General features: G+C 49.8%; 4 protein-coding genes across 4 annotated transcripts; 2 read left to right on the top strand and 2 right to left on the bottom strand.

The window, feature by feature from the left end:
• Positions 1 to 488: 488 nt before the first annotated feature.
• GIQ15_00533 (NsdD protein) lies at positions 489 to 2,377 on the top strand (the record flags this gene model as incomplete). Its single annotated transcript, XM_033547950.1, has 3 exons — positions 489 to 1,637; positions 1,706 to 2,056; positions 2,126 to 2,377. The coding sequence occupies 3 exons, from the start codon at positions 489 to 491 to the stop codon at positions 2,375 to 2,377; spliced, it is 1,752 nt and encodes a 583-aa protein (XP_033408901.1).
• A 1,159-nt stretch (positions 2,378 to 3,536) lies between these two features.
• Positions 3,537 to 5,165, top strand: GIQ15_00532 (uncharacterized protein; the record flags this gene model as incomplete). Its single annotated transcript, XM_033547949.1, has 3 exons — positions 3,537 to 4,845; positions 4,896 to 4,967; positions 5,152 to 5,165. The coding sequence occupies 3 exons, from the start codon at positions 3,537 to 3,539 to the stop codon at positions 5,163 to 5,165; spliced, it is 1,395 nt and encodes a 464-aa protein (XP_033408900.1).
• Positions 5,166 to 5,278: 113 nt separating this feature from the next.
• GIQ15_00531 (uncharacterized protein) lies at positions 5,279 to 6,122 on the bottom strand (the record flags this gene model as incomplete). The annotated part of the gene is made up of 2 exons (XM_033547948.1): positions 5,279 to 5,975; positions 6,034 to 6,122. The coding sequence occupies 2 exons, from the start codon at positions 6,120 to 6,122 to the stop codon at positions 5,279 to 5,281; spliced, it is 786 nt and encodes a 261-aa protein (XP_033408899.1).
• A 1,107-nt stretch (positions 6,123 to 7,229) lies between these two features.
• On the bottom strand, positions 7,230 to 10,967 carry GIQ15_00530 (C2 domain-containing protein; the record flags this gene model as incomplete). The annotated part of the gene is made up of 7 exons (XM_033547947.1): positions 7,230 to 7,412; positions 7,478 to 8,229; positions 8,290 to 9,849; positions 9,910 to 10,318; positions 10,399 to 10,614; positions 10,685 to 10,729; positions 10,821 to 10,967. The coding sequence occupies 7 exons, from the start codon at positions 10,965 to 10,967 to the stop codon at positions 7,230 to 7,232; spliced, it is 3,312 nt and encodes a 1,103-aa protein (XP_033408898.1).
• Between the last annotated feature and the right edge of the window lie 1,646 nt (positions 10,968 to 12,613).

Raw genomic sequence — 12,613 nt, 5'->3', positions numbered from 1 at the left:
CCTGCTACGCTTTGGCCGTGGACTTGCGACACCCCGTCGAAGCTTATCCGGAAGTACGGTGTATTGCTTCTATACATACATATATCTCGATACGCCCGTCATCCATCTCATCTCGTGCGCTGGGGGCTAGGAAACCTTCCGCGTCTTCCACCTTTCTTCACCTCGAGGCTCTAGGTCTGAAGTCTCAGGTTGGACTGCCGGAGCAGTCTCGTATCCGGGACAGGACAGCTGATATCGTTTCAAACACTCGCTCCCACGACCACCGAAATATGAGCTCTTCCTCCCTTTGACCGAATAAGGTTGACCGATTACGTTATTTCCCGTCTCTATTCAAGAGCATATTTTAAGTGGAATCTTAGCGCGGGAGCAGAGGGAAAGGGAAAAATAAATTATAGGGAACCTTGCCGCCATCCAGATCCATTATCCAGGAAATCTGAGATCCCTATAGCAAACCGCTGGGCTCGCACGCACCGCACGCGTGCTACGGAATGAGCACGGCGGACTCTGACGACAGAAGCGGACGCTGGTCTGGAGCTGCTCCTCTTCCTCTTACCGTTACTTCTTCTGCCTCTGCTTCAGCTTCTGACCCACGGGACGCCTGCTGCACGGCCACCCAAAACCGACACTCTACCCCTGGATCAGGGCTGCATCCATTCCTCCCTGCCACAACCCCAGCTTCGACGACGACCTCGACTCCACGATTTGCCATCCAAAACAAACATACATTGCCTCCCATGGCGACAGGAATCACTGCTTCTTCGACTTCCCATATCTTTCATCGACAGTCGGCCGGCATGTATCACAGCAATCAGCCGCAATACAACAACTACTCTCCTCCCACCCTCCATCAGCCAGCACCGCCGCCGCCGTCGTCGTCCAGGTCGTCCGCCGATGTCTCTCCTTCGACTCGCCCGCATCGACAGCTCGATGTTCCAACCACTCACTCTACCAGCGTAAAGTCGCTTCCCTCCATCCACGAAGCCCTCGGCAAGAGCAATCCGCTACCGTACCCTCACCCTCCCCAGTCGTCCGTATGCGGTCCCTCGCAATCGTCCGGACTGCCTGCGTCTTCGTCCAGTCTCATTCCCGGTCCAAGTGCAGAAGGTCCCAGTGGACCGTCTAACCCGTTCTCCTCTACCAATTCATCGGCCGCCCCGTCGTTACGGGACACCCTTCTCAACTCGCAACACCCACACCATCAGTCCGCTCCATCCCAATCCGAAGGCTCGATAAGGTCCCAGGATTCACAAAACCGCTCCATACACTCGATCGGGTCCGAGAAATCGGTTTCCAGAGGTTCAGTGCCCGAGAGGACGTCCATATGTACTTCCCATGCGCCTGGGTTTGATATGTTATCTACAACTACCACCGCCATGTCTTCGCCAACCAGCTATGTATCGCCGGTGAGCTACAACCAGCCACAGTACCCATCGCACCGAGCTGTCCCTCCTTCGCAGACGTTTCCCCCTCCTTCGTTTGAGAACAGATCGTCGCATTCTACGTGGAATTTTGGCGCTTCTGATCACACGCCAATGGACGGGGTCAAGTCAATGCAGAGGAGCAATGGGATTTCCCCGTACAGCGATGCTGTCAAACGACACCTCGACGATTACGATGTCCGCGCATCGCTAAACGAGGTATTTTAATTTCCTCCCCTGTCACTAGGGAATAGACCGGTTCCAAACGCTAACCTTATCATCCACAGGTCCGAGACACCAGCTCCCGTACCCTAGATTTACTTCGACCACATTCCCAACGCCCGCCATCGACTAGGCCAGAGTCAATCGACTCGTTACCCTCGCTAGCTGAAATCGACGAATTGCTCCACCTACATCGCCACGCGGCAGAGATTCTAGAAAGAGTCCGCTCGGCCGCAATCTCCCATGAGCACTCTCTAAGCGAACAGCGGAGTCAACAGCAACTCTTCAAAACGGAACCCACCCGTGATAAAGAGCGGATGACCATGTATGGTGACGAATACAAGAACGGAACCAGCGTGAACGGCAGCAACACCCACACTATGAACAGCAGCATCAGCCTCGAAAAGAAGCGCAGGGTACGTTTCCCCCCTTCATGCTTGGCCCATGACTTCATTAGTTTTCCCTCTACTAACATCTCATTATAGAAAGCTGCCCCACCTGGACGCTGTCATAGCTGCAATCGCGCTGAAACACCAGAATGGCGGAGGGGACCCGATGGTGCCCGAACACTCTGCAACGCATGTGGTCTACACTATGCCAAACTCACCCGCAAGGCGGGACTGAACAAAACAACCTCCTCCTCATCTTCAGCACCAACATCTCAAATGGCCATGGCCGCAAACAATATCAGGCCCAGAGGTGGCGTCGGTCCACGATCGCCCCCTATTCAGTCCTGACCCCCATCAATCACCGGACGATGACATTCCTTGTCCCATCCACATATATACACAATGTATCACTATACATTTCCTGCCTGTCATTCTGTCTTGTTTCTTTTCTTTTCTTAAAAACCGGGGGGAATCGGAAGGAGTAAAAATAAACTACAAGATTTATTTCATATCTGGGGGCGTTTTTTCTTTTCTTTTCTTTTTTTCTTCTCCCTCTCTGTTTCCTTGTTACATTGTTACACTCTTGTCATTTGGTTTTCCATCCCAATTTTACCGTTGCATGTTTATTTCCCCGGACTATCTGGAATACAGGGCTGTATGTATGCTGGGACTTGTTTTTGGAAACTGGAGTTACCCATCAAACTATACTTGCATGTGCGTTTTTCGTTTTTGGTCTCTGCTCATCCACTGTGAATCTTTTCTCTTTTCCATTTGCTTTTTTGGATCTCATAATCTACTGTCACATATACCCATTTACTATTAGCAGTTATGTCAAATATCGGAGATTTTACTACTGTTATATCGATTGTGTTTAAGTCTTATAAGACAAGTTCACATTTAACTATATACACGTCTATTCAATCATAGACATCACTAGGAAAACATTACCCTCAGTTACACCATTTAGTACGGTCTCCTTGGAGGGTTTCTAAAAGAGTTAGTGCTAAAAATACAAGACCAAAGCCACGATTCAGAAGATAACAATTACCGTGAGCAGTGATTTATCTTACAATATCGTTCGTTGTCCCTTCTAGTTTGTTCAGTACCACAATATTAGGTTTGATCCTGCTGTCAGCAGAAGGGAGGAGAATATTCGCGTGGGATCTTTCGCTTGGCTGCAACCTGAGATGTAGAATATAATTATTAATCGAGAGGGAGACATGGATCAAGAGAGCACCCATACCACTAAACAACATCTCTCAATGTGAGTTAACATTAGACCTATTAATTTCTACACTGGACATTCTGCCATACTTAGTGACCATAGAGTAACTTCTTAGTGGTGGTAGAACCATGGTAGCGCAACCAAATAAGGTACGGTACGGGTAGATAGCCGATAAACCTTATTTGGTCCGTTAGTTACCCTTTTTTCCAGGGACGGTTCCTCATTCTTGTTAACAATGACCATAGTCGCGTACTCCAGCCCGGGCGACCAGCTGCTGCCACAATGGACTTTGACCATACCCTTGATGCCGAACGCAACCGGCTGATGGCGGAGTGGGCCAATACCTTTGACAATTCTTTGCTTGACATCGGCGTCGTGGCAGCGAGGTATAGGAAGAACCCTCGGTGTACGTTGGTGTCGAAACACTGTGGCTCTTTCAACTTTTCATTGCGGTTGCACTGGGATGATGACGGTCCCGATTGGCTTATTCGGTTCCCAGTTCTGGGAAAAGCCATATTTGCAGAAGAGAAATACCAGAATGAAGTTGCCGTGATGCGTTTCATACGTCAAAATACAAAAATTCCTATTCCGGAGATTATTGCCCACGGAGCTGCTGCGGAGAATCCCACCGGACTTGGGCCATTCATGATAATGACCTGGCTTGAAGGGACGACGATGAAGGACCTGTTGGAGGTGCGGGTTCCGACGCCGGATGGCAACTCCGAAGGGGTCCTGAATCCGGATATTGCTAACGTGACCCTCAACCCCCTTTATGACGGAATTGCCAGAATTTTGCTCGATCTCTGGGCGCTAAATTTTGATAAAATCGGCTCTCTGGGGTACGATGACGTTTCAAATTCGTGGAAAGTCAATCGCCGGCCGCTTACCCTTGGGATGAACGAGTTTGTAAGGCTTGGTGGAATACCCGAAGATGATCTAAAGTCCGGCACTTTTACCTCCTCGCTCGACTACTTCTTCCATTCTTCCGAATTGCATAAACTACACCTTGAAAAGCAGCTGAACAGCATTTTCGATTCTCGGGACTGTCGCGAGAAATACACTTGCCGTCATCTTTTTAGATCCATGATCCCTTCCTTCGTCTCAAGCAAGGATATCAATGGGCCTTTCAAACTTTTCTGTGACGACTTTGGGCCCGGGAATATTCTCGTCAACCCATCTACCCTCGAAATAACTGGGGTTATCGACTGGGAATTCTGCTACGCAGCGCCTGCTCAATTTTCAGCATCTCCACCTTCGTGGCTGCTGTTGAAGCGTCCCGATCACTGGGTGCAAGATGACGGGTTACAGCATTTCCTAAAACACTATACCCCTAAATTTGATATGTTACTTTCATCGTTGGAAACCCACGAGGCAGAAAGAGGCTTATCGGGTGCTGATGAGATCCTTTCTATTCGTATGCGGAGATCGATGGAAGACAGAACGATATGGTTCAATCTTGCTGTCCGCAATGGTTGGAGCATAGATTTCGTTTATTGGAACTTGCTTGATAACTATATATACGGCTCTGCCTCGATGACCGAGAGGGTAGCCGGACAACAGGCGGCAGCGAGCTATACCGTGACCGAGAGGGGTTTGTGCATACCAAGATCAAGCAGCTTCAACAGTATAAAGCTAAAATAGGATCCAAGGCAAACATCGAGTATCAGGAGGAGGAGGATATTGAAAAGCGAGAGTACTGGCTGCCACCGACGGGTAAATTCTGTATTCCAGCCCGGCGTCGTTATATACATCTTATGAGGTCCACGACCGCTAACCAAACGTATATATCAACCAGGAGCAAAGAACAACGCATCATAAGCAGCCTTATGAGTCTATGAATAGGGTGTATAGTGTATGGGCAAAAGAAAGTGACGCTACACGTGATCGTACAAAACAGCATTGGTGGTTTAGTGGTAAAATCCGTCGTTGCCATCGACGGGCCCCGGGTTCGATTCCCGGTCGATGCACTTTCTTTTTTGCACTTTTTACTCTCTATCACTCTCTCAAAAAGAGAATCAGAGATATCATTCCATTCTCCTGTTTTGCCACATCAATATCTCCGCGCCCACAGGGTATGCCGTCACCATTCTTGCGTATGTCCCCGATAATCGGAGCTGTGCCAACATGGCAGGCGACATCCCATTCTTGTCCGCGATATGTAAATCCGCTCCATGTGTCAGCAACGCCTTCACAGCTTCACCTCTGCTTAACCGCTGCCCATAAGGCTCGTGCCTGATAGCAATGAGTAGCGGCGTGCCGAAGTCGCTTATTTTGTTGATATCTACCCCGGCCGAAGCTGGTCGGTGCTTGAGGAGGCGGTCGATATGGTAGGCCATGCCGAGACGACAGTAGTAGTGGAGGAGTGACTGTCCTGCGTCGTCTATGAGAGTGAGATCTATACCTGTTTGATCCATGAGGGTGTGGCTGGGCTGGTAGTTTGCATGGAGTGCTGCCTTCTCGAGGTTGGCCATCAAGGCCGTACGCCCTCCTTCACCACCTTGGAGGTTTGCGCAAGCGCCAAGCTGGATAAGGATATCAAGGCGTTCTTCTGACTGGGAACCCTCTACGGCAGCTCTAAAGGGTGTGTGCCATCGTCCGCCGGTTTGGTTGACATTTGCTCCATGGGAAATGAGCCAGGGAATATGTCCATAATAGTTGCAAAGTGCAGCAGCAGCATAGAGAGCGTTACCAAACAATTCACTCTGGCAATTGATATCCAAGCTATTATTGGCCAATAGCAAGCGATCTATTCCTGATTTCATCGGAAATCTATTATTACCTATGACCAGGAGTGGAAGCAGCTCTGAAAGATTGATGTTCATGGGAGAGACTTGCCCCGGAGGCGGTCGTCCAAGTCGGAATGGGCATGGCGTTGAACTGAGAGTGGGAAGTAAGTCCTTGGGGCTGATATTGATCGCGACGGCAAAGCATGCCCAGTCGACGAGCACCCTCCACTGGTATGCCCTAATGCCATAATCCACTTCACAAAGCAAATGTTCTAAAGCATCTGCTGCGGTGCGGATTAAGGTGAATATGGTAGCATTATTTAAGCTGATACTCTCATCCCTGGGGTGGATATGCATTAGGACAATGGTTCTCAGAAGCCATGCAGTTGGCTCGATATCCCACTGAAACCAGCCTGGTGAATCTATACCTCCGTGGAATGCTTTCTCGTCATTCATAATACGCCTCGCAAGGAAATATGATATTCGGTCGTCAAAAACACCTACTCTTCATGTTAGTATGGGCTCGCTTAACCAGAGGCCTAAGACGTACGGCATACGAGCCGCAACTCGGCAAAAAGAGCTTGACCTCGCCTCTCTTTGAAGTCGACGCAGGATGATAGAATAAGGTCTATGATCTCAACTGGGAGCAAAGCTAATGTCATCCTTTCCTTCGACATTGTATCAACACAATGCAGCTATGGACACGATGTGAACGTCTTCAAACACTCTTTTTAGAGAAGCATAAGCTGTTACCTTGAAACGTTTGTAGGCAGAAAATCAAGGGTGGTGTTGTTGTGTTGGGAAGGGTTTGAGTGCGGGAAGGAACCTTGGACCATATCATTAACAAAACAAACGAAGCCACCACCCAGTCAGTAAGATTACATTATACGCTAATAATTCATTATATTTATGGTGTTGAGAAAGAATGGTAAATGTAAAGTATGTTTTAGAAGACTAGACAGGCTATATGCAGTTTTGTCTCTTGTGTCTAATAAAAATGCAATTGAAGTAGCTATATGAATTACAATAAGGTCTCTGGCGCTTAGGCAATAAATGCAACAAATGAGAATTAAAAGGAGAGGACGACAGGCAATAAACGTGCTCAAATGTAAGGCAACAAAAGAAGAAGAATAGGAAGAAGTAGTAGTATATTGAAGAAAGGAGGGAAAATGGAGAGGGAAAAATCCCTAGAAATCCAACGCCTTCAGCTATTGTTTCAGTTCCGAGCTGGCGAGGATTCCTAGTAAGTCTATTTTGTTTCGTCGAGGCGGATATCCGAGGCTGGTTCTGGGATTAATGACGGGCCCGGTCCCCCGATTCTGCGGTTCGCGTCTTCTATTTCCTGGGTAGTTACGCATTTACCAGGCTTGCGTATGTCGGGGGTATGTTGGGAGACATTCGGGCTGTGGCCGATGGACATTCCCACGCGGATCTAAAAAACTTGTTAGGCGGAACACATTTCACAGATTTGAAGAAAAAGGAGAGGAGATTACATACCAAGGTCTCCAAGGCACCCTTCGAGTTATCGACCAAGTCGCTGTCGAAATTCATTCGTCCTGGCTCGAAAAGAACTAATAGGGTACTTCCTCCAAACTTAAAGTATCCGAGCTCATCCGTCCTAGACACTTTTGCGCCAGCTTCCTGTGTGATGACGGTACTTCCGACCATCATCGCACCGACGCAAATGACCATCACGCGGCCATGGGCAACAGAGTCGATGGGGACAATAACTCGTACGTTCTCGCCATAGACGTCTAACGCAGAGCGAATGGCCATTGGGTTCACAGTGTAGTATTCTCCCTCTATGGTCTTGGGTGTACCCATGACACCATCAACAGGGATGTGGAAACGGTGATAATCTTGTGGGGCGAGACGGAAGATTCCAAGTGCGCCGTTCTTGAAACGCTCGACATCCTCGGGGTATGCCTTACCGAGGAGTCGCTCGATGGAAAATTCGCGACCCTTGACCCAGATTTGAGTGGCTTCGGTGATGCGGTCGAAGACCACGGAGCGGCAGTCAGCGGGAGAGACAATAATGTCGGGGTTTTCGGGGGCTGAGCAAGGTCGAGCATCAGGCTTCAGGGCGCGGTAGAAGAATTCGTTGAATGTCTTGAATTGGTCAAGGGGGAGGAGGACTTCGCTCATGTCGAGTTGATGGAATGCGATGAACGCGTCAATTTGGCTGGAAGAGGCTGGGTCATCGTATTTGCGACCTTGTTTGATACTCAGAGATTTAAGCATTTTCCGAACTGCATGCGGTTGTTAGTCAAGGCAATGATATAATGAACGCTGTAGATGTGTTGACGAACTCCTCTTCTTTTCCATATCCCTGCTCTTCAGCCCCTTATATAGTAACCGAATACCCAATCGAACGTATACGCTCATTTTCTCTTCGTTAATTTGGCCTGTCAAGCGGTCCTGGACCAAGATATTTGCCGAGTTGGCGCCAATCTTGTATCCACCGTACGATAGTTTGGTAATGACTTTGCTGTACCATTTCCTCTGCGCCTGACTGGATGTTACAAAGCCGCCCATGACCAAGTTGTCGACTTGTCTCCAATCCTGGCTGGCGCATGTAGCCAGGTGGGTGATGATGTCGGCATCGGAGCGTTTACCCAGGCGAGGCTGATGGCATAGAGGACACTCTCGAATCTCGATAACGTGTTCTTCACCTCTTTCATCAGTGAGATCAGTGAGGTCACCTTGAGGAGAGCTCGTACCCTCATCGCTACCAGAGACTGATTCATCGCGGTTAGGTGTGGCTGAAACTGCTCCAGTAAGGTTAGTATACGAAGGGTTTAAAGTAAGGCTAATACCGCCAGCAGGGGTGAGGTCATCATCGTCCTCCTCCTCATTATCGGGTAGGATCTCACTTTCTAACGGCCCTGAAGAGGACGATGGGAACTGCACCAGTTGAGACATCGTGGCGCCTACGGTCTTCTTTTGCAACTCCTGCAGCTTCTCTTCAAGACAGATCACGGCTTGATCGAAAGTGAGATCCATCGTGTCGCCGGTCGTTTCGTTTTCAGCAGCAAATCTGTGGAAAAATCCATTGATTGTCGAATCCTTCAATGTCGATCCTAGAGTGTCAAGCATGGTGGTCAATTCGATTTTGCTGATACGCCCGCTCTCATCAGCATCGTATTGACGTAGCATGACGCGCCAGAACTGTTGTCTTAAGGCTTGGTATGGCATATACTTTGCTTTTATATGCAGCTCCGGGTTATGCTTGTCTTCCCACCTATCTTTATTTTTTAAAGATAGAGGTATAACGTAATGTTTGAATACTTCTGTGTCAGGGTTAGTGGGAGGGAGGCCGCACTTCTCTGTGTAAACTGGACTGGCAGTTCCGGGGACGTTCAGTAGCCCGGTAGGATCATTCTGAGGCACGGGGTTGGAGGTCGGCGCCTGTTGTTGATCCTGCTGAAACTGGCTAGCCAACGACGCCGCTGAAGATTTAGATTTCAAAGATGATTTTGGCATTTTGGTAAGATTCGACGCCGAGGACGAACGTGATAGTGCGAGTCGGAATCTTGAGGATTTGGTGGCAGATTGAGGAACAGACTCGACTGGGTCGGAGGGTAGGTCGAGGAGTTTGTATAACCCGGTCTCTGGGTCGGCAACGGGGCCGGCTTGAATGAGGGATTGCAGGGGGAAGTTTGTGGATGCAACGAAATCATTTCCGGACAGCTTATCTCTGTCGATGACTGTGAAGCTGATCGAGTAAGACTGCTCATGCTTCATGACTTGAAAGACCATCTTTTCGTCAAAGACTGGGTTCAAATTATGACGAATAACGCGGGTTCTCATGGTCTTTCTGCCGAGAGAGGTGACGACGAAAGGGTCCATATCGAATGATGTGCGGGTCACTTTTGCAGCGGTTAGCACCCCACACTTAAAGCAGAAATTCGAGTCCAGGGTTGACCTACTGTTCTTTTCTGGAGGCAGGTCCAGAACCTTGTTTATTTCAATAAAAACTATCCCGACCACTCCATCCTTCGCTCCGCAGAATTCATACGCACGCACCGCGATCGACCTCCGCTTTAGACGCGCAACTTTAGACTTTTGCCGTTGCTTCGCAATATCATCTGGCTTGGACAGGTCCTCCCTCGAGCTTTCTCCAATTTCATCATTGTCTCCAGACGTCGTAGGCGTGGCATCTTCGTCCTCGTCGTCGCTGTTGCGGATGAGGTTTTTGAACCTCGAAAGGATCTGTTCTGGGGAGGCGGAAGGGTTTGTAGGATCGACGAGAGAGAATTGCAGCTGGATCTGGCCGGAAACGTCGTTGTTCTTCTTACTAGTTGTCTTCCATTTTGACTGAAGATCGTACCATTGGGGCTGATATGACATCGTTAGTCTGGGGTCCCTTTTTGTTCTGTGATGGCTTTGAAAAATGACAATCAACTAGGTTTGCGTACATCCTGCTGAACCTGACCGTTTGAAAAGATATCTTCTAGAGGGATATCAAATTCACCCATGTAATCCTTCCCAAACCTATCTTTATCCCAGCACACGCACTCGAGCAGCGGGACGCCAACAATGGGTAAGTCGAAGCAGACATTCCATTCTGGGTTTAGAGTCTTGCTAATTGTGGGCGTGGACTGTCTGGCATGGCCTAATGTGACTACCAGATACTGTACTGCGGGTTAGTTGGGGTATTTTCCGGGGAAAACGGATTTGGACAGGGGGGTAGAGGTATCGTACAGGATCACTCATGCCATTCCTGTCCTTTGCAGCTAAATTGCGGCCCTAAACGGTAAATTCAACGGCATCAGCTTCCATACAAGTGTATTTATTTGGGGAGGGTATGTCCACGCGTCGTACGTAGGGGGAAACATACACTAATAACCTGGGTCTTCAGGATCAACGGATGTTTTGTCTCTGTGATGCCAGACGAGGAGACAGAGAGGTCATCCTGGGAAGGAGGAGTCCCAATCTTCGGGGACTTGTTCCCACTGCGTCGATGAGGGAGTGGTAGGCGGACCATCGTGGGCGTGACGAGGCTGAGAGGGAGAGAGAGAGAGAGAGCTGTTTTGATATGGGTTTTCGGAGGTCAGAGGATCGATACAATCAAACAGAGGCCCCTGTTGACTATGATTGCAAGGTCATAGAGGCCGGTGAGCGTCCATTCATCGAGTATAACCGTGTCAAGAGCGTTGTGGCCTGTTAAGAGTCGTTGTAAACCGGGTTGGGGCTGAAGACGGGCGATATATAGGAAACGAGCGAACGGGGACGACTCGACAGGCTTTCGGTGTCAATTAACGCAGGCGAGACGTAGCAACGAAACTCTAGCCGGGAGGACAGCAGAGCGAAAGGACGACGGAAAAACCTGGTGGGCAAAAGTTGGCTGCTATCGTATGCTGTTTAGCGGATGTTTGTTGGAGGAACGCTAAGGCGGGTTGCAGGGGAAAAAAAAGAGAGATATGATGAAGTCACTGAGCTATTCTATATATAGGCTCTCTCGCTCAACAGGGAGACCCCCAACAGATATGCAGGGGAACACGCGGGTTACATCGCAGAAAAGAGACGAGAAAGGGACAGAAATAGAGAGCAAAGATATACGAAGTGCGCCGTGGATTATCGATAACAAGCTGCCTCTGCGTCCCTAGCCCTGGTCGGCGCCCAGTTACAGCGGAGATGAAGCGTGCGGCTGACCAGCGACAGGGCCTAACCTGCTAACTCTTAGCTAACTCTTAGCTAAGGACGAAGCCCCCGGACCAGCCACGGAAGCTTCTTCCGGGCCCTGGCTAGGGGCTAGTCCCCTAAGCAACGCTAAGCTCCAGTTAAAGCCTGCCCCTAACTGCCCCTAAACTGCCCCTAAACTGCCCCTAAACTGCCCCTAACCTCGCCTTAAGCTGCCGGTGGAGGCCTCTTCTCCAGTTAAAGCGCCCACCGCCACACCCACCCCGACTGAACCCTCCCCCCCCCTCCCAGGACGCCAGAAGCCTGTCAGATTCCCAGCATCGAGCATCAACCCGGTGTCAATCATCTGCAGAAGGCCTACCGTGGCCTCGGACGCAGCCCGCAGCCACACCTCTGTCACCACGGAGTACCAGATACAACAGCAAACAGGCTTGATATTAGGAGAAATATGGGCTCAAACCCGCCTTGTTCCGATGCGACATGGCCCACTCCCCTTATGCAAGACACCAGTCAGCGTCCGTTTGATCTTCCCGATGACTTCACCCATGTCACATAACCGCATCATAGCCTACGCGGAGGCAGCGTAAGCCCGCTTCAACTTGCGTGCACAGCATCCGTCTCTGAAAGTGAATAGACGGCAGCCAGTGGAGGGGTAAAAGCTTCTCCGCAAGGCCGCTCGCCCATGAAGCCGTCCGTGGTGGAAGGGAAAAAGGAAGGAGAATCGATCTAGGACTCCCGTTCGTGGATAAAAGAGACGAAAAGCGACCAGTCCGGTGAAGGGGACAGCCACAAGGACCCTCCACCCTTTATGCAGCCTGCTGCCGTGGAGGACGGTGTACGGCCATGGATGCTGTGTATACCAATGGGGTACCTACGGCGTCTGCAAGCCATGCAGCCAGAGCATGTCCAAGCGTGTGTATACAGCTGCAGCTGCTGTGTGATACGATGTATCCCGGGTGGTTATTTTATTGGCAGCGATCCAACCGACGG

This window comes from Arthroderma uncinatum, assembly GCF_011692745.1.
Source record: "Arthroderma uncinatum strain CBS 119779 chromosome Unknown scaffold1, whole genome shotgun sequence".
NCBI lineage: Eukaryota > Fungi > Ascomycota > Eurotiomycetes > Onygenales > Arthrodermataceae > Arthroderma > Arthroderma uncinatum.
The sequence above is the reverse complement of the archived record's forward strand: the minus strand, read 5'-3'. Positions and strand labels throughout refer to the sequence as shown.